The sequence below is a fragment of the Gallus gallus genome, chromosome 21 (assembly GCF_016699485.2).
Source record: "Gallus gallus isolate bGalGal1 chromosome 21, bGalGal1.mat.broiler.GRCg7b, whole genome shotgun sequence".
Lineage (NCBI taxonomy): Eukaryota > Metazoa > Chordata > Aves > Galliformes > Phasianidae > Gallus > Gallus gallus.
In genome coordinates, this window is record NC_052552.1 from 6,360,001 (window position 1) to 6,379,416 (window position 19,416).

Genomic DNA, 19,416 nt, shown 5'->3' on the forward strand with positions numbered 1-19,416 from the left:
CGGAACTCTCGGTGTGGGCGTGGTCACCTCGGGGGGCGGAGCTAAAACCGGTGCGGGTGGCGATTTGTGGGCGTGGTCACTGGTAGGGGGCGTGGCTACTGACAGGGGGCGTGGTCTGGTGCGGAGCCGGGCGGCCGCAGGCTCGGCCATGGCGCTGCTGCTGCCGCTGCTGCCGCTGCTGGTCTGGGCGGCGGGACCGCCGGGACCGCTGGGACCGCCGGAGCACTCCGAGCCCCCTCTGCCGGCCGAGCCCCCGGACGCGCTCTTCGCTGCCGGCGCCGAGGCGTACGCGCGGGGGGACTGGCCCGCCGTGGTGCTGCAGATGGAGCGGGCGCTGCGGGCCCGCGCCGCTATCCGCGCTCGATCGGTTCGGTGCCGCCTGCGCTGCGCCAATGCCACCGCGGTGGTACCGACGGATGGACTCGAGCCGACTCTCCACGATCTGCTGTTCTTTCGGGGGCTGCTGCGGCGCGCCGCCTGTCTGCGGGGCTGCGGGCCCACCCAGCCCTCCCGGTACCGCCTGGGCGAGGAGCTGGAGCGAGAGTTCCGCAAGCGGAGCCCCTACAACTACCTCCAGGTCGCCTACTTCAAGGTACGGCCCCGAAGGAGATGAGGTCCCGGGGGGGGGGGGGGAGATCGGGGAGCGGTCCGGAGCCGCGATCCGACCGCAGCGGAACCCGCGAGCGGAGGGGCGGGCGGGGAGAAGGCGGGCAGCGCGGAAGGGAGTGATGCTGGGGAACGGGGGGGCGGCCCCGGGCCCTCCTCCCATCCCTCCCCCCGCAGTGCCACGTCGGGGCCTGGCTGGGGCCTGCCGCACCCGGGGCGGGGGGGGGGGGAAGCCGTCCACACCTCCACACGTGCTCAGTACTGGGACCCCCATACACGGCACTGGGCCCCCACTCCCGGTACTGGGACCCCACACCTCACATTGGGACCCCCACACCCAGTACTGACCCGGTATGGGGGCTGGGGGGCAATGCACACGCTCAGGATGGCCCCAACCCTTTGTGTCTGAGCCCCTTAAGTTGGGGTCCCTCAGCCACCCCACTGCCCTCCCCCAGATCAATAAGGTGGCGAAGGCCGTGGCTGCAGCCCACACCTTCTTTGTGGCCAACCCCGAGCACGTGGAGATGAAGCAGAACCTGGAGTACTACCAGATGATGGCGGGCGTCAGGGAGTCCGACTTCGCTGACCTGGAGGCCAGGCCCCACATGGTGGGTCCCCCAACCTCATGCTGGGTTTTACCCTAAAACTGTGTTTTGTTGGCTGGGAATGTGGCAGCGCTTCTAAAATACCTGCCCAGGGCTCGGTGTGGGGAGGGGGAGACGGGCTGTGGGCTCAGCAAACACAGCATTGCTGCGTGTCCGCATGGAGATCCGTGATGAGAGGTGTCCCTCAGGGGTCAGCACCGGGACCGATGCTCTGAGCACATGTGGTGCCCCATCCCTGCAGACACCCAAGGCCAGGCTGGAGGGGCTCCGAGCACTGATGGGGCTGTGGGTGTCCCTGCTCAGTGCAGCGGGGTCGGACCTGATGGCCTTAAGGATCCCTCCCGGCGCAATCCGTTCTGTGATTGTATGAATGGGCAGCGGGCAGCTCCTGCTCACGGCTCTGCCTGGCTCCCTGCAGACAGAGTTCCGCCTGGGTGTCAGGTTCTACAGCGAGGAGCAGCCGGCTGCTGCTGTCCTGCACCTGGAGAAGGCACTGCAGGAATACTTTGTGGCAGACACCGAGTGCCGTGCTCTCTGTGAGGGGCCCTATGACTATGAAGGCTACAACTACCTGGAGTACAACGCAGACCTGTTCCAGGCCATGACAGGTGGGAGCGCCTGCGCAAAGCCCTGTGTGAGGGGTCGGGACCAAAATTCCCTATGGGGTGAGCACAGCTCTCATCCAGGCCCTGACTGTGCTGCCCAGAGCTGTGGGTGCCCTGTCCCTGGTGGTGTCCAAGGCCATGGATGGGACCCTGGGCAGCCTGAGCTGGTGAAGGGCAACCATCCCACGGCCGGGGGTTTGGATGTGTGTGATCATTAAGGTCCTCTCCAATGTAAGGCATTGTGTGATCCCCATAGATGTCGCTAGGAGGAATGCTGCCCAGAACCCCCTCCCCATTTTCAGAGGGATGTGGTTGAAGGGGTCACCAGGGCATGGGGCTGGGAGGCTGAGGCTGACAGAAGGAGCACCTCCTTTATGGGATGTGACACCGGTCATACGGCGGTGGGGGACCATCCCTGGGGGTCTCCAGTGCTGCAAGCTGGTGGTTGGAGCGGGGACCCCGTGATGTCTCATCCACCAGCTCTTCGGTGACCCCAGGCAGTGACATGGGATTTTTTTTCTCCACCAGATCACTACATGCAGGTGCTGAGCTGCAAGCAGGGCTGCGTCACAGAGCTCGCCTCGCAGCCTGGCCGGGAGAAGCCCCTGGAGGATTTCCTGCCCTCACATTTCAACTACTTGCAGTTTGCCTACTACAACAGTAAGCAGCTCGTTGCCCCATCCTCCAACGGCCAGGACTCCTGGCACTGCTCACATCAACACTGACAGCATGCTGTGGGCATAAAGGCTCAGGGACAGCAGTGTGCCTTAGGAGAGCTGTGTTGCTGTCCCCTGTTACTGTGAGCCTCCGTGCTGCTTAAATGCCACGTTCCTATGCAGCTTCACTACAGCCTAGAGAGGCATTTTTTTTCCTGCCAGCTTTCCGCCTCATATCCAAACAAAAGAGGCACTCCGCCCCTCCAGGAGAGTTTGTTATAACCCAGGCAAACATATATTGTCTTTTTTTGTTCTCCTTGTTAGGAAAAAAAAAAAAAATTGAAGTATTTCTTTGCAAATTTCCCCAGAAGGATTAAAAAACAAATAAACAGCCAAAGCTGTTTGGAGCTATTTAAGCTCCAAGAAGACTGAAAGGATGAAATACCGTAGATGAAAGTAGGTCAGAGTGCTTAAGTGGCTGAAAATTGCAGGTTAGTGTGGGAATGGCTGGGTGTTACTGTCTGGAAATAGGCTCTAAGATATATTTTCCAAGCATGAAAACTCCTCAGCCAGCGGCACTGATTGCTGCTGAGGTGGGAGAGCACCTCACACTGTTACTTTCTCGTTGTGGCAGCAGTTATCTTTGCTTTGGAGTATCTGCCCTTGCTTAGAGGGAGACCCTTGGCAGATTTGAGCTTTCTCCGTTGTTTCTCTGCATCCCCATTTACTCTGTTCCCTGTCAAATTCCCATCATCCTCCCCAGTCTCTGCCCCAGCGGTGGATTGTGCCTGTGCCAGAGCTGGGCACCAGCAAGGCAGGGAGAAAACATGCTCTAATGGTTCTGTTTCTCTTTCCAGATGGGAATTATGAAAAAGCGATTGAATGTGCCAAAACATACTTGCTCTTCTTCCCAAATGATGAGGTGATGAACCAGAATTTGGCCTATTACACTGCTGTCCTGGGAGAAGACCTGGCCAGGCCCATTGAGCCCCGAAAGGTGGGTGACCACTGGGACAAGACAGCATAGGATGGATTCTGTCCTTTCAGGGCTCCGAGCCCTAGCAGAGGTTCCGTGGGCTGATCTGGGTTGGGTTGCAGTGGGGACAGCAGGTGGGAGAGCTGCCCTGACCCACCCCTCTGCCCCTCACCCAGGAAATCCAGGCATACCGCCAGCGAAGCCTCATGGAGAAGGAGCTGCTCTTCTTCAGCTACGACGTCTTTGGGATCCCATTTGTGGACCCGGTGAGTGGCACTGCACCGAGGCTGGTGGCAGCTGGAGGGACGTGTCTGCAGGAGAAGGGGATGTGTGGTATCAGAGGCAGGTCCTCATCCAGCTACTGATGCTGTCCTTGTGGCTGTAGGACACGTGGACACCCGAAGAGGTGATACCAAAGAGGCTTCGAGAGAAACAAAAGTGAGTGTTTGGCCTGCTGCCATTGTGGGGGGGCAACCAACGGGAGCACCTCTCTGCCTTCCTTGGGTTCAAGACAGCAATTGCAGAGGGAATTATGTGATGCTGGGGCTGGGAGAGGCTGCTGGAGGGCAGAGCTTGGTCCTTGGGTCACCCCAAGCAGCTCGGGGTAGGGGGTGAGGGCTGCGCTGAGATGACACCTTCACGCCTTGGGCTTTGTCAGCAGCCCTTAGACACAACTTGTCCTGTCCTTGCCTTGGCATGCCTTCTTCCCGACTTGGGGACAGTGGGGCAGTGGAGCTGATGGCCACTGTGTGCCCAGGGTGGAGCGGGAGACAGCGGCGCGCATCTCCGAGGAGATCGGCAACCTGATGAAGGAGATCGAGACGCTGGTGGAGGAGAAGGCGAAGGAGTCTGCAGAAATGAGCAAGTTCATCCGAGAAGGTGTGGGGAGCTCCAGGTCCCGGTGCCAGCACAAAGTCCCTCAGCACCGCCCCCAGTCCCATCCGTATTCCTTCCTGATCCCACCTGTGCTGCAGGTGGCCCCTTGGTGTATGAGGGAGCCAGCGTCACCATGAACTCCAAAAGCCTGAACGGGTCTCAGCGCGTGGTGGTGGACGGAGTCCTCTCAGCTGAGGAGTGCCGGGAGCTGCAGAGACTCACCAACGTGAGCACGGAGGTGTGGGAGTGCTGAAGGGTCACATCCTGTGCCTCGGAAATCAGGTGGGATAACGTTGGCTGGGCTTTGCAGGCAGCTGCCTCGGCAGGGGATGGCTATCGTGGGAAGACATCGCCTCACACCCCCAGTGAGACCTTCTACGGTGTCACCGTCCTGAAGGCCCTCAAGGTTAGCGTGGCTGCGGGTGCCTGGGGCTGCCGCCCCACTGCAGCTGAGCCCACGTGCTGTGTGTCCCCCGCAGCTGGGCCAGGAGGGCAAGGTCCCCCTGCAGAGTGCCCACCTCTACTACAACGTGACGGAGAAGGTGCGGCACATGATGGAGTCCTACTTCCGCCTGGAGGTCCCGCTCCATTTCTCCTACTCACACCTGGTGTGCCGCACAGCCATCGATGGTGAGCACGGCCCCGAAAGACTGCTCTGCAAAGAGAAACAAAGCCCCTTCACCCTCTGCCCAGGACCCTTTCTGAGAAGGAATTGTTCTTGATATGCAACCTGAACCTCCCCCCGGTGTAGCTTGAGGCCATCTCCTCTTGTCCATGCCTTCTTCCCGACTTGGGGACAGTGGGGAAGTGTTGCTGTTACCTGGGAGCAGAGGCCAACCCCACCTCACCCCAATGTCCACATACACAGTGTTTGGGGACAGACCCAGTTCCCATACAGACAGAGCAGTACTGATGTACAACCTCTTGTTCCACCCTAGAGAAGCAAGAAGGCCGGAGTGACAACAGCCACGAGGTGCATGTGGACAACTGCATCCTCAACGCGGAGGCCCTGGTGTGTGTGAAGGAACCACCAGCCTACACCTTCCGGGATTACAGGTACCGAGGTGTCCTTAACACGAGGTGTTAAGCTTAGCAGCCCCCAGGTGAGAAACAGGAGAGAAGGGCAGCCCAGCTCGGGCTCTCTTGCCTTGGCCTCTTGCTGTGGTGGTGGGTCAGGGTTTAGGTGGCTGAGCTGCCTGGGGTGATGCGTGTCACCTTGTTCCCCTGCTTTCTTTAGTGCCATCCTCTACCTCAATGGGGACTTTGAAGGGGGAGCTTTCTACTTCACGGAGCTGGATGCCAAGACGCAGACTGTAAGTAACTGGGCTCCCTGGGGCTCCATGCACAGCCCCGCTGCCAAGCCTTACTCCATCCCTGGGGAAAGTGCTTTGTGCCAGTGCACGGGGTGAACATGGGTTTGGGGCTGGCTCCCCCTGTGTCCCCATGGTGCAGCAGGGTCTCTCCTCACAGGCAGAGGTGCAGCCCCAGTGTGGCCGTGCCGTGGGCTTCTCCTCTGGCTCAGAGAACCCCCACGGGGTGAAGGCTGTGACCAAAGGCCAACGCTGTGCCATTGCCCTCTGGTTCACCCTGGACCCACGGCACAGTGAGCGGGTAAGCACCTCACCCCACTCCATGGACAGCAGGAGGGTTTTGGGGGGCTGCCCTCCGTGGAAGGGTGTGATGTGAGCTCTGTCCCACAGGAGCGCGTGCAGGCGGACGATTTGGTGAAGATGCTTTTCAGGACGGAAGAGGTGGATTTGCTGCAGGAGACGAGCGCGGAGCAGGAGCCAACGGCTGCCACCAGCACTGCTGGCTTGCATGCAGCAGGGAAGGACGAACTGTGACAATCCTCATGCAGGGTCCCAGCCCTGCCAGGGCCAGCACCACCAGCTCCACACCATTTGGGACACAGCTGCAGCCACGCGGCTTTGGCTGCTCAGCCCCGGGCTGCAGGCTGGGCCCTACTTTGTGGTGTGGCATGGAGAGCTCCATGGCTCCGAGCGCTGCTGCGGAACTGCCACCAACCTTGAGATGAGCAGCCAGACTTTGGGGGTGGATAAGGGTGAGGAACATGGGGAAAAGGGAGGGATGTTTTTTAGAGTTGAGGACCCAGTGCCATGGTAGCAGTGTGGGGCTGGGAGGGCTGGAGCCACACCAAACGTGCCTTTCTGCTTTGCTCTAGCCCACTCCCCACCACGGCTATTTAAGTGCCTTCTGCAGAGGACTGGTGAATAAAGGTGTCTTTTCCAAAAGCCCGGCTGTGGGTGCATCCTTGCAGCCATCCTGGTGCCCAGGCGAGGGCAGCAGCCCTGCGCTGCTGGGAGCAGAGACACTGGCACAGCATATCTATCAGCGTGCACAGAGCTGTGGTTTCCTGCCCAGCAGCGCTGGTGATGGGGCACAGCAGGGAGCAGAGTTCACTGTCCCATGGCAAAAGCCTTCTGGTTGCACAGCCTGCAGGTTTTTCCCCAGGTGCCTTAGGACTTCTGCACCCAGGGAGTGGCAATGCGACCCCTGCATTAGCCCTGCAACATCCCCCAAGGAGGATGCAAAAGCTTCATGTTTGGGGCAGAAAGGACCTGGGGATAGTGGCAGCTCACCCTGCTATGACACCCACCGCCCCAGCCGGGAGCTCTGCCCTCTCCCTGAACAAGAAGGACATTGAGCAGCAGCTGAACAGGGCAGCGAATTGTCCCCACACCATTACCATAACCATCTGGGGAATGTGAGCGCACGCTCTGAAACACCGCCCGCGAAACGCCCTGCACGAACAGGCAGAGGGGCCAGAGGGGTCAGTGCCCAGCACAGGGATGGCAGCGGTTGGATGATGGTTTCTTCCTGTGGGTTCCCTGCTTACACCCTGCTGCAGGAGCTGCCTGCTGTCCCCCAAGTGTGGAGCTCAGCCTGGGGCAGGCAGCCGGCCCCCGGCCACACCGAGCGTGAGCTGACTGTCGATGAGATGGTGGTTAACGATTGCCAGGGCAGCCAGCCCAGCAGGAGGGCAATGCTTGGGGCAGCTGCCAGCTCCCTGCACCCAGCGAGCAGCCACCGAGGGCTCCATGTTGCTGAGAGCTCTGTTTCACTAAGGGTTCCATGCCGCCAAGGGCTCTATGTCACCAAGAGCTCTGCCACCAAGAACTCCACCAGTGAGAGCTCCATGCCACCAAGAACTCCATGCCATGTTCTGTGCCACCAAGAGTTCCATGTCATCAACCATGCAACCAAGGACTCTGTGTTACTGAGTGCTCCATGCCACCAATGGCTCCATGCCACCAAGGGGTCCATACCACTGAGGGTTCCACAGCATGAAGAGCTCCATACCACCAAGAGCTTCATACCATCAAGAGCTCCATGCCACCCAGGGCTCTATGTCACAAAGTACTCAGTGCCAACATGGGCTCTATGCCACTATGGATTCCATGCCACCCAGGGCCCCATAGCACTGAGAAATCCATACCATCAAGAGCTCCATACCACCAAGAGCTCCATGCCACTAAGAGCTCCATTTCAACAAGGGTTCCATTTCACCAAGAGCTCCATCCCATGGAGGGCTCCGTGCCACCAAAGAACTCCCTGTCACCAAGAACTCCATACCACTGAGAGCTCCACGCCACCAAGGGCTCCGTGCCACCAAGGGCTCCATAGAACTGGGCTCCATGCCATCAAGAGCTCCATGCCACTGAGGGTTCCATGTTACCAAGAGCTCCATGCCACTCAGAGCTCCAAGTTCCTCTCCGCACGGCCAAATGCCCACTGCCCTTTGTGCCCCCCTCCTGGCAGCACAGCACGGTGTCACACTCCTGCACCCACCCCTGCAACAGCCCCAGGGGTCCCTGCTCCGATGGCCCCGCGGCGGTTCACCTCCCCCACCCCAAAGCCTTCCCCACTGCCTCTCGACCTCCCTGGGGGTCCCCACCTCCCATATCCCACACCTCCCCAAATCCCCACCCCGAATCCCTCTTTTTGCGGGGCACACCCAGCACCCCGCTCCTCTCCCTAACCCTAACCACCCACCTCCCCCCCCCCCACGGCCCCTCCAGCCCAGAGGAGGAGCTGATGGAGCTCGGGGCGGGACGTGGCGGGCACACCCCCGGGCAGAGCCGGGCCGGGCCGGGCGCAGCGCGGCGGCGATGGGCGGCGGAGCACGGGAGCTGGCGGGGTACCTGGCGGCGCTGGGCGGGTGGGTGGCGGCTCTGGCGGCCGCGGCTCTGCCCCAGTGGAGACAGAGCTCGTACGCCGGAGACGCCATCATCACGGCTGTGGGGCTGCACGAAGGGCTGTGGATGAGCTGCGCCGCGCAGAGCACCGGGCAGGTGCAGTGCCGCCTCCACGACTCGCTGCTCTCCCTCGACGGTGCGTACGGGGGGCGGTGGGCATATCCCTTCCCTCGGCGCTGAGCCCCTTCCAAGGGGCTGAGCCAACCTCCGTGGCTTTGAGCCAACCCCTCCTGCGTGCCCACTTCCCAGCCCGGGTCGGAGCCCCCTTACTGCCCTTCCCGCTGATCTGAGCCATCCTGTGGGTCCCGGCCCTATGCCCCCCTCCCCCCCCCCCAGGTTTGAACTCCTCTTTCCAGCTCTGTGGGAAGAGATCACCTTCCCTCTGAACATCAGAGTCCAGTGGATGTCAGAGCTCTCCTTTTTCCTCCGTGGGTCTGCATCCTGCTGTGGGGCTGAGCCCCTCGTGCTTCTCTCCATGCTCCAGTACCGCTTTGTACCCACAGTTTGAGCCCCACTGCAGCTCAGAGCCCCGCTGTAGCTCTGAGCCCATCTTGTGCCCATGAGCTTAAAGCCCTCGCCCTCCCCCGTCTCTGTGGGTTTGAGCCCTATGGTGGGTGTCAAATTTGGGAACGGTGGCTGCACAGTGGGGATATCGCAACCCTGGGGCTGTGTGCAGTGTTGGGGGCTGTGGTGCTGGTGAAATTGCAGCCAGAAGAGTGTGGAGGGAGGAGGAAGAGCATGGTGGGGAGGAAGGCTGAGGTCCCAGTGCTGAGAATGAGTCGAGCTCTCCTTGCTCAGCCATGGGTCTGCATCCTGCTGTGGGTCTGAGCCCCTTGCTCTTCTCTGCATGTTCCAGTCCTGCTTTGTACCCCCAGTTTGAGTCCTGATGTGGTTCAGAGCACTGCTGTAGGTCTGAGCCCAGCTTGTGCCCGTGGGCTTCCACCCCTTTGTGTGTCTTTGTCCCCGGTCCCTATGGGTTCACGTGAGCACATCACGACCCTAGGGCTGTGCATAGCATTTGGGGATGGTGCTGCTGCAGTAAGAGCATGGAGGGAGGAAAAAGAGCATGGTGGGGAGGAAGGCTGGGGACCCCGGTGTTGAGAGTGAGCCAAGGTGTTCTGGCACATTGCCCCAGGCACAGGAGCTGTGAGTGACCTACACAGTGAGGACAGGGTTAAGGATAAGGTAAAGGACAGGGTGTTAAGGACACGTCCATCCCAGTGGGAAGTGACTTTGCTTTGCAGTGCTGCAAGCAGCGTGTTTTCACCCCGCAGTTCACATCCAGACCTCCCGGGCTCTCATGGTTATTTCTCTCCTCTTGGGTTTCTTTGGCATCATCGTGAGCGTCGTGGGCATGAAATGCACCAAGGTTGGTGAAGAGGATCCCATCACCAAGAGCCGCATTGCTGTTGCTGGAGGTGTCCTCTTCATCCTCTGCGGTAAGCTGCTGGGCAGCTGCAGCCTTTGCGCCTCTTTGATGCAGAAAAGCTCCAATAGCCTTTAACGGGAGGGAAGTGGGGCTGTTTGGCAATGAGTTGGGCATTGCTGATGCTCAGTGTTTGACACCCAGGTCTGTGCACGTTAGCGGCCGTCTCCTTGTACGCCACACAGGTCACCTACGAGTTCTTCAGTGCCAGCACTCCAATCAACGCCAGGTAGGAGCCCGCTTGGGGACAACCACTTCCCTGAGCTCCTCTGCATCCCATGGGGCTGCCCTGTGCTGGTTTGGGCACCGTAGTGTGGCAGGCAGTGGTGACATGCAGCCCCACTCCTCTTTGCTTTTCCCACCCCCCTGATGCTATACCCACCCTTCTCTTACCGCAGGTACGAGTTTGGCTCAGCGCTGTTTGTCGGCTGGGGGGCTGCCAGCCTCACCGTGCTGGGGGGCTCCCTGCTGTGCTGCTCCTGCCCCGCCAAGGAGCGCCAAGGACAGCAGTACTACCGACAGTCGCAGCCATCCACAGCCCGGGAGTACGTCTGACCCCAGCCCTGCCTTCCCGCGCCCTCCCCTCCCAAGAGCAGGCACGGCCCCAGTGTTCCCACAGGGCACAGCTCACGGGCACCACCAGAGACTTTTCTTCTGCTGGGGATGCACCTGCTTCTCAGGCGCTTTTCCAGGTTGCAGCACAAGCCTCTAAAATGGGCTGTTGGTCAGAATTCCCTGTATCCAGCAGCATCAGGCTGCAGGGGCTGCATCTCCGCCCCCAGCCCTGCGCTGCTGGGGCTGTGGGTGGCTGGGCCATGCCCCAGTGCCTAGCATGAGGTGCTGGGGGTGGGCTGCACAGAGGCGCTTTGTGCTGGGCCACCCTACCATGTGCAGCTGTCCCCGTGTGCCCCTACATCTCCTGCAGCCTCACCACCGGGTTTTCCAGGGAAAGGGATGCTGCCAAGCGGTGCTGGAGGAGCTCAGTGTCCCCGTGCCCCAGTTTTGGTGGCTTAGGAAACATTCTTGCTTTCAGGGTGCAGGTGTGCTCTGCGTGGCTGCTGCCCCAAAGCAATATTTGTATTAATCGTTCTTGATGTGAGCACACGAGGAATGAAAGCACGGCAGTTTGACGGTTGCTGGCACTCCAGCTGAGCTCTGCCAGCTAAAGTCTGACCCGGGCATATTTCTCACCAGGCGCAAATATGTGGCCTTGTTAAGCAGGAGAACCAACTGGTGTTGGCCAGGTTAAAGTAGGCGAAATGGGGACTGTGAGCACAAGCAATGGTTTGTTTTTTACTTTGGTGCCCAGTGTCGCTGTTTCAGTTAACTCCAAGATGGACAAACCTGTGAATGTTGATGTCTCCCCTCTGTTTCCAAGTGCCCTTTCCCCAATAGGATCGGTGAAGTCTTTTAAGCTCAGCAGTGCTAATTGCCACCACCTCTGTGTCCACGCCGTGGCTGTTACTAACACACCAGTGCTCCAGTTCCTCCTGTAGATCCTCTGAAGGCCGTGTGCTGCCATCTGTCTGTCTGCTGTACGTGGTGTGCCGGCTAAACCGCAGGAAACGAAACAGTGGAAATGATCCAAAGAGCCTGGCTTTGTGGTTTTGCTTTTTTTTTTTTTTTTTAATTATTACTTTATAAATCCCCGTTACCTACATAGCTGATTTCTCCCTGCCTTTTTTTTTTTTTTTTTTTTTTTTTTTTTTTTTGTCTGCTTTATGCCCATGTGCTGCTCTTGTTCCTGGCTAAATGTGGCCAGCTGTCCCAAAATTAAAGGTCGGGGCAGCACCTCCCCATGCAGGAGGGAGGCGGAACAGTCCCTGCACTGGGGGTTGGCTTCTGTAAGGCAGGAAGGACTAACAGCCCTCTCTCTCTTTTGCATTGCAGACCCCATGTAAAAATATCGTCAGCCATCAGGGGAGAGCAGTGCTTGTAGTGTCTGCACCGTCAGGGAGATTGGTGCTTGGTTTCCCCTCAAAACACACCTCAAAGCTACTGCAGTGAGGATTGGGAAGGAAAATCGTGCTTAAAAATATATGTATCTGAAGTGTGTTTTTATATAAAGAGCGCAGAGTTGTGTAGAAGAATGTTTTTATTCTTTTAGTGTAAACCTGCATTAACTTTTCTGTGTGATGTACGCCGTGGGAGCAGCACTGTTTGGGATTCCTATTTTTGTGGGTTTTTTTCAGATAGTTTGTACTAAAAGTTGTGACTCAATGGTATTAAAATATTTCTGATTATGGGTGTCCTTCTGAAGTCATCTCTTTGCCCTCTATTCCCAACCTGAGCCTCTTCCCATTGCTTCCATGCCTGTGCCTTAGGGCTGAGGCCTTATCCCTGGGCTGGGGAGTGGGTCTGGGGAGGGGGATAAGGTTGGTGGTTTGGGCAGGGGGTTTGGGCTGAAGGTGTCTGCCTGCTGCTGGCTCCTAGGCTAGAACCACCTCCTCTCAGCCTCTTGGGAGGCACTTGAAATAAGTGTGGCTCCTGAGAGCGGCCCACCAGGCCTTGAGCCAGTGTGAAACAGAACTTTGCAGGTATGCCAGGGCAGGTGCTATTGCTCAAACCGTGCTTAAAGGTTGCTTAATTTAAGCCTAAAGCACCTAAATCCCATCTGACTGGCCTGGCACTGCACCCCTGTAGCCACAGCCTGGGCCCTCAGCAAGGCCCTTCCCAGACTGCGGCCTAGCGTGGGTCTGTGCCAGGGCTGCGGCCTAGTGTGGGCCCTCCCAGCCAGGCCCCATCACCTCCCATTCCTCAGCTCAGCCCTACAACAAAGCACTCATTGCAGTCACCCCGCTGCTTGTGAAGGAGACCTGCAGGGTTTAATCTCTTTTCCAAGAACTCGGGGCTGGGCTGCTCCTTGCTGTGCTAATTGAGTTGATTTCTGCTTTTGTGGCACCTGCTTTTCCTTGGCACTGCTGGAGGCCCAGGGGTTTTGCCCAGCTCCCCTATCTTCCTGCAGCCCCTGGCTCACAGATATGTTCTATTCTCCCCCAAAACTCTGATTTTGGGGACTCCTGTGACACTGCCACAGGCTCAGTCCCATGGCTCTCTGGGATCAGCCGCCCAGGCTGCAAGAACATAAGAGGGGGAAAAATAGCTGAGCTGCAGAAGCAATTACATGTTTGGGGACACAAAGGCCCCCACTGTCCTCCAGACAATCCCTTGTGTGTTTTGCCCATGGCAGAGTGGAATTAAATATGGGAACAGGCTGCCAGGCTTGGGATGGCCTGCAGCCTTGCATGCAATGCGTGGGATCCACTGCCATCCAAATCACGAAAAAGAGCACTTTAGTGGCTTTCTGTCCCCACACCCTCCCTCTTTCTATCTTACAAAACCATTATGATGCAGATCTAATCTTCATCTCATCTTCACTGACCAAGGAAATATTCTTAATTATTGAAAGACTGATATATTTACCCCTCTACCTGTATCTTTTCAATGCCCAAAACATTTCAACTGAGAATCAGACAGGTGGGCGCATTTCATATATAGTAAACCCACAGATTAGATGAGCAGAAAATAAAATCAAAATTCTTTTATGTATCACCAATGCACACGTGTAGAGAACATACCAGAATTTCATCCATTTTGTGGCTATCTAAGTATTGTAAATAGAAAATTTCTGAGATCTTAGTTGGAAAATGAAGGTATACAAACCCTACTGGAAGATTTCAGCCCTAATTCACCACTACATGCACAGGTATGCTCAAGAAAAGCGTTGCCATGAGCCAAAATACCATTTGAAACAGGATAATCTGAAATAAAGCCACAGCAATTACTCATGTCAGGAACCTGGGTGCCTCTGCAGGGCTGAATCTCAAGAATTTGCTATTAAGGATTGTGCAGCACTCTACAAAACCCCTGTAGTTCAGTACCGCAGAGGATTATTTAGAGGGGAAAAGATAATAATAAAAGTACCTCTCTTAAATATATCCCATGATTTGGAAATACATACATGGAGTGTTGTTTCCCATTCACCCATGAGATGAGAGCATAGATACGGCCGACAACCATGGGGCACTGCTTATGCTGGAGATGTTCAGAGGATGCTGCAACAAGATGCTGTGCAAGAAAGCGGTTTTCCTGGGTAGTAAGGAACAAAGCTGAAGTATTTGGGCAGCACGAGGCAGCTGAGGTGCTGCTTTCGAGGGTCAGCAAAAAGCCCACAAAAATGCCTCTGGCCAAGCAGCCACGTTGTCTGAGCTGGAAACCACCAGAGAGGAGTGACTGTGCATAATGGCCTGGGAGCCCCCACACAGCCAGGAAATGGACGAGTTTTACAGGCTGCATTAAGTGCCCCTGTGAGGCTGTGTCCTTTACAGCCTTTTGCTGCATCCCTCCCTTGAAAGCTTTGAATTCTGGGGGTGCCAGAGAGATGATCACGGCCCTCTTTGAACAGAACCCCCAGGATCTGTGAGGGGTCCCATCAAGGTGGCTTGTTTTGCTGCCTCTGGGTTGACCTCTCTGCCAGTTTGAAACCTATGAGATGTCTCTGGGAGATGGGAAATGCTGGGCCATTTCACAGCTGGGAACCTGATGGATAACACTAGGGGTTTTGAATTACCCTCCCTGCAACAAACTGCATTTAACTTCTTCCTCCTGCCACCTCCGTCCGTCTGCCTCCTGCGCCAGTGCATTGGAGCCAACACACCTCAGGCCACTCACCCATGAGCGCTGATTAAAAGGTGTGATTAAAGAACAGGGGACGTTTGCCCAGCACACAGAGTCCCCCACCTGGGGAGTGTTTCTCCACATCTCCCGCAGCCCCAGCTGGTTCCCACAGGTGTCAAGATGTGATGTTTTTTGGAGGCCGATCTCTGTTTCCAGCCAATTACCATTTAACCACGAGGCTCCCCTGTCGTGCCTTAGTACACAAAGCGCTCTGAAACACCCTGGAGAAGCATTAAATAGCCCAGCACAGATGTGGGCTCACAGTGCTCTGTGGGCATTTAATTTCCGTTGGGCACCTCTACATCCCATTCAGGTGGGACTGAATCCCACCCTGGGACTTCAGATGTCTGCACCCCAGCGAGGTTGAGCCTGGATGCTGTGATGAAGGTAAGGCTTCCCCAATTGGACACGGCTCTGTGTGCAGTGTTGGTGGTAGGTGGATGATTGCACTGGGTGATCTTAGAGCTTTTTTTCACCCTCCACAATTCAATGATTCTATGTTCTGGAGGAAGGCAGATGCATCCCACAGGCGCTCCCCACGCAGCTCCCCTTTGCCCCAGACATCATTAATTCCTTATAAAACACCTCCAAGCACAACAAAGCTAGCAGCTCCGCCACCTGCTGCACCAGCCAATGCTCCAGCAGTAAAACTAAGCTGTTTTGGAGTTACCCAAGCACAAACGATGGCTGAGTGTTTCCTCTAGAGAAGGAATTTTTTTGTTTTTATTTCTTTTTTTTTTTTTTTCTTGATTTAACTCAAATGGCTGAACAGATTTTCTTCAAAGCCTGCAAAACAGCCATGGTCTTGGGGAAGGAAGAAAGACTGTGGGGAGCTGCTCAGGAGGCTGTCTGGGGTATTTAAAAGAGCATTATAAAGTGGGGTCTAAGTGTCCGTCAGTAATAATGTCTGTAAGAAAGGGTAAAAAACAAACCCTAATGGGAACCTCTCTGCACGCAGTGGTTACAGCTCCAGGTGCTAAAGCATACGGCAATGCCAAGATTTGGGCTGCAAAACGCACCGAAGTAGGAGTCCTCTCCAGTGGAACATATGAGATATGGTGTCCTCTGCTCATACCTTCTGTACAATCGCTTTCTCTGCGAAGTCCCTTCAACTCTGGCCGTGATGGAAATCAGATGGTTCCATCCCCTTTGCTCTCTGGAAATGCTCAGCAGCACCCAAAGGCGCCCACATTGAGCCACGGCAGCGCTCTCTCTTTGGGCTTGCTGCTTGAGAATGGGACACCTCCATGGGACACTCCCACGTATTCCAGATTGGGTGTTTTGACGCTTCATAACTTACAAAGCAGTTACAAGGAAAGGTGGGTAATCTTTTTGCTGAATGATGAAAACATCAAGGAAGCCTTAGGATATCAGGAGATACGTACGTGCTCAAATAATGGAGTCTGACTACAGCTGCTCTTTGACAATAGTTTCCAAGCAGCTCTTGATTCCCAGAGGGACATTACTGAGGGTTATAGAGTTATAGAATCATCTAGGCTGGAAAATGCCTTCAGGATCACCCAGTGCGAGCATTTTCACCTACTAAGTCCTGTCACTAAGCCCTGTCTCTTAGTGCCATGTCCACATGTGTCTGAAATGCCTCCAGGGCTGGGGACTCCAGCTCTCCCCTGGGCAGCCAGTTCCAGCGCTTGACCACACTCCCTATAAAGAAATCCTTCCTGACATTCCATCTAGCCCTCCTCTGTCACAACTGGAGACCATCTGAGCTGCTTTTAGGGATCCAGAGCACGTTCTGGCCCAGACAGAGGACAACGTACCGGGGAGGTGGTCAGAGCAGAGGCGGGAGGCATCTCTGTGTTCCCTTGCAGGTGTCCCCATGAGTGCGCTCTTGCAGATGACAGCCTTTGGTCTCACTCTCCTCTCGGCCCTATTCCTCCTTCTTGCCACATGCACTGACTGCTGGATGGTGAATGCTGATGACAGCTTGGAGGTGAGTAGAGCAACCGTGTGCGTGTGGCTGAGAGCTAGGTGAGGGCCTGAAGGTCTGCTTTGCTGAGCTGGTTGTAGGTGTCCCCGTTAATTGCAGGGGAGTTGAACCAGATGGTCTTTTAGGGTCCCTTCCAACTCAAACAATTCTATGATCCCTGGTGAGCAGAGGTGCTTTTGAGTGCTCTTTAAGCATCCTTCCTCCTGCTTCCAGGTGAGCCACAAATGCCGGGGCCTTTGGAGGGAATGTGTCACCAACACGCAGGATGGAGTGAGGACCTGTGACCAGTATGACTCCATTTTGGCAGACCATCCAGGTAAGACAGCATGGTCTGGAGTGGGAGCATTACTCAACAATATCAAGCAACCCATTTCCAGCACCATTTGCCTATTCCACCAGTCCCTTTAACCTCTTGTGAACAGCAAACAAGGCAGCTTTGAGTTCACAGCTAAGAATTTTCCCTCAAGAAGAAGATCCTTGTTGTGAAGGGTTGACCTTGATGAGAAACTCAGGACCTTGTCCTGTGTGTGTGTATACATGTGTATATATATGCGTGTGTGTATATATATACGTATGGGGGGGGGAAGAGTGAGGGAAGGGGAGAGAGAGGGCAGGGAGGGGAGAGACAGAGGGGGGAGAGAGGGAGAGGGAGGAAGAGGAGAAGGGGGAGAGAGGGGAGGAGAAAGAGAGGGGAAAGGGAGAGGGGGGAAGGAGGGTGGAGAGGGGGAAGAGGAGGAGGGGAGAGAGGAGAGGGGAGGACAGGGGGGAAGGGAGAGAGGGGGGAGAGAGGGAGATGAGGAGGGAGGGGGTGGGTGAGAGGGTGGGGGGAAGGGAGAGAGATGGGGGACAATGTGATTCTGTGGACAAAGATTTGGACACTGAAGAAGGGAACGAGAAGTTAGCATGGACCAAGTGGGGATTTGGGGCTCTTCAGGGAGAAGTCACACCACAAACAGATGGCAGTGCAAGCAGGTTTAGACAACAGCATCTTCTACCTAAGTCAACATGCAGGATGAGCCAAGAGGGTCTTAAGATCACCACATCCCAGATCCTAAATGGTGCACCTTAAGTTGTGAGGTTTCTTGATAATGGGCTTATTGAGTTCCATTGCAAGGTTTCTGATGAGCCTGGTAAGCACACAGCAAGCAGCACATAGGGTGGTGGACATTGGTGTCCTAGTGTCACCATATCCTATGGAGATGCTGAGCAATGATAGTATGGCTTAAGTTGGAGTGGACCTTGCAGGTCCCTGAGCTCCAACTCCTCAACCGTGGGCTGGGTTGGCAGCCACCAGACCAGGCTGCCCAGGGCTCCATCTGACCCAATCTAGCAGTGAGCTGGGGAAGTCCAGGAGGGACACAGGCAGCAGTCTGGAGTGGGGACACCGCTTCCTCTGACCGCTCCTCAGTCCCCTTTCTGCTTTTTGTTCATTTCTCACCAGTGAAGATTGTGGTGACACGAACGCTGCTGATCACAGCGGACCTCCTGGTGGGCCTGGCTTTGGCTACTTTGCTCCTTGGGCTCGACTGCACCAAGTTCCTCAAGGAAGAACCTCATGTCAAACTGAAGATGTGCTACGGGGCTGGCATCATCCTCGGCATCGGGAGTATGTGGCCAGGAGCACTTGGGGACAGCTGGGACACAGGGAGCCAGAAACCCCTCCAAGGGGGTGCTCTGGGAAGTAGGAGGTTCTATGGCTTGCTCTTAACTGGCCCCATTCCTCCTAGGTATCCTGGGTCTCGTGGGCTCCGTGTGGTATGCAGTGGATGTCTACGTGGAGAGGGCCATGCTGGTGTCCCACAATCTCTTCCTGGGGGTCCACTATGACTTTGGGTGGTCCTGCTGGCTGGGGATGGCTGGCTCAACGGGCTGCTTCGTGGCATCTGTCCTGCTCACCTGCTGCCTCCATGCCCACACAGGTCAGTCTGTGTTGTCCCGGGCTGCCCCATCCCACATCAAGTCCTGCAGGGATATACCTGCGGTGGACAACTCGGAGGGTGCAGTTGCTTCTTGCAGGCTGCAGCCAAATGAAGGGTAGTTGGCATTTGCACCCTGGCTGTTGGGTGGGAAGGGGGAGGGCTGCATCATGCCAAGCAGAGCCCCATAGGTTCTGTGGGGGCACGGGGGAGTGCAGAAATGCTCCACCCCCACCCAGGGCATCTCGAGGTCCTGGTGGAGGTGTTAGCACCCATGCTGGCTGTCCAGGTTCATTTCTCCCTGTGCACAGCCATGCGGGGCAGCAGTGACACACACACACACACACCCTGTCTCTCTCCCACCAGCCCCCAGCCGTCCCCAGGGACCTCAGCGCCGTGTTGTCACCAGCAAGATGTACACCATGAACTCCCGTGTGTGATGGGCAGCAGCACCTCCTGCACGCAGCCCAGCCAAGGATGGGCCCACCTCATTACAGCACCATCACCTACGTGGGACAGCTCAGCAGTGTCGTGCAGTAAGATAGGATGCTGAAGCCTTGGGGAATTGAATCGTCTAAGTTGAAAGGGGCACTTTGAGATCATCTTTTCTGACTCCCCTGCAATGAACAGAGTGCTAAGCTCCTGTTGTACCCTGCAGCTGTACTAGTAACCGTTGTTGCCTCTGTGGGAGCAGCAAAGCTCTCTGCTCGTTGCCCCATCGCTGCTTTGGAGGAATTCAGTGAAGAGCCTCATCTGCACAGAGCAACACTGACTCCATGTGGCTGCTGGGACCGGCAGTGCAGCAGTGTGACACTGCCCCTGTGCTCGGTGTGCAATTGACATTTATAGCTGAAGCTGCTGGCTGGCCTGGAGCAGTTATTCACGTGCCGCTCCATCACTGTGTACAG

At 56.4% G+C, this 19,416-nt stretch overlaps 3 protein-coding genes across 4 annotated transcripts; all 3 read left to right on the forward strand.

The window, feature by feature from the left end:
- The first annotated feature begins 110 nt into the window (after positions 1 to 110).
- Positions 111 to 6,576, forward strand: P3H1 (prolyl 3-hydroxylase 1). The gene is made up of 15 exons (NM_001001529.2): positions 111 to 592; positions 1,062 to 1,214; positions 1,630 to 1,819; positions 2,345 to 2,476; positions 3,330 to 3,469; positions 3,625 to 3,714; positions 3,834 to 3,886; positions 4,206 to 4,327; positions 4,423 to 4,550; positions 4,635 to 4,730; positions 4,804 to 4,954; positions 5,263 to 5,380; positions 5,562 to 5,637; positions 5,795 to 5,935; positions 6,025 to 6,576. Exons 1-15 carry the CDS (start codon positions 149 to 151, stop codon positions 6,166 to 6,168), a joined length of 2,178 nt encoding a protein of 725 aa, NP_001001529.1. The 5' UTR covers positions 111 to 148; the 3' UTR covers positions 6,169 to 6,576.
- A 1,860-nt stretch (positions 6,577 to 8,436) lies between these two features.
- On the forward strand, positions 8,437 to 12,210 carry CLDN19 (claudin 19). 2 transcript variants are annotated; one of them, XR_005841483.2, is made up of 5 exons: positions 8,437 to 8,677; positions 9,816 to 9,980; positions 10,112 to 10,196; positions 10,366 to 11,502; positions 11,858 to 12,210. XR_005841483.2 is itself a non-coding variant. In XM_003642541.5 (5 exons), the coding sequence occupies exons 1-5, from the start codon at positions 8,455 to 8,457 to the stop codon at positions 11,904 to 11,906; spliced, it is 669 nt and encodes a 222-aa protein (XP_003642589.2). In that variant the 5' UTR covers positions 8,437 to 8,454; the 3' UTR covers positions 11,907 to 12,210. The 2 variants fall into 2 exon arrangements, 1 of the variants encoding a protein (XP_003642589.2); XM_003642541.5 differs by having other exon boundaries at positions 10,366 to 10,512.
- LOC769267 (claudin-16-like) lies at positions 11,805 to 18,773 on the forward strand. The gene is made up of 5 exons (XM_046903304.1): positions 11,805 to 15,031; positions 15,603 to 16,595; positions 16,806 to 16,908; positions 18,034 to 18,198; positions 18,320 to 18,773. Exons 2-5 carry the CDS (start codon positions 16,482 to 16,484, stop codon positions 18,628 to 18,630), a joined length of 693 nt encoding a protein of 230 aa, XP_046759260.1. The 5' UTR covers positions 11,805 to 15,031; positions 15,603 to 16,481; the 3' UTR covers positions 18,631 to 18,773.
- The last annotated feature ends 643 nt before the right edge of the window (positions 18,774 to 19,416 follow it).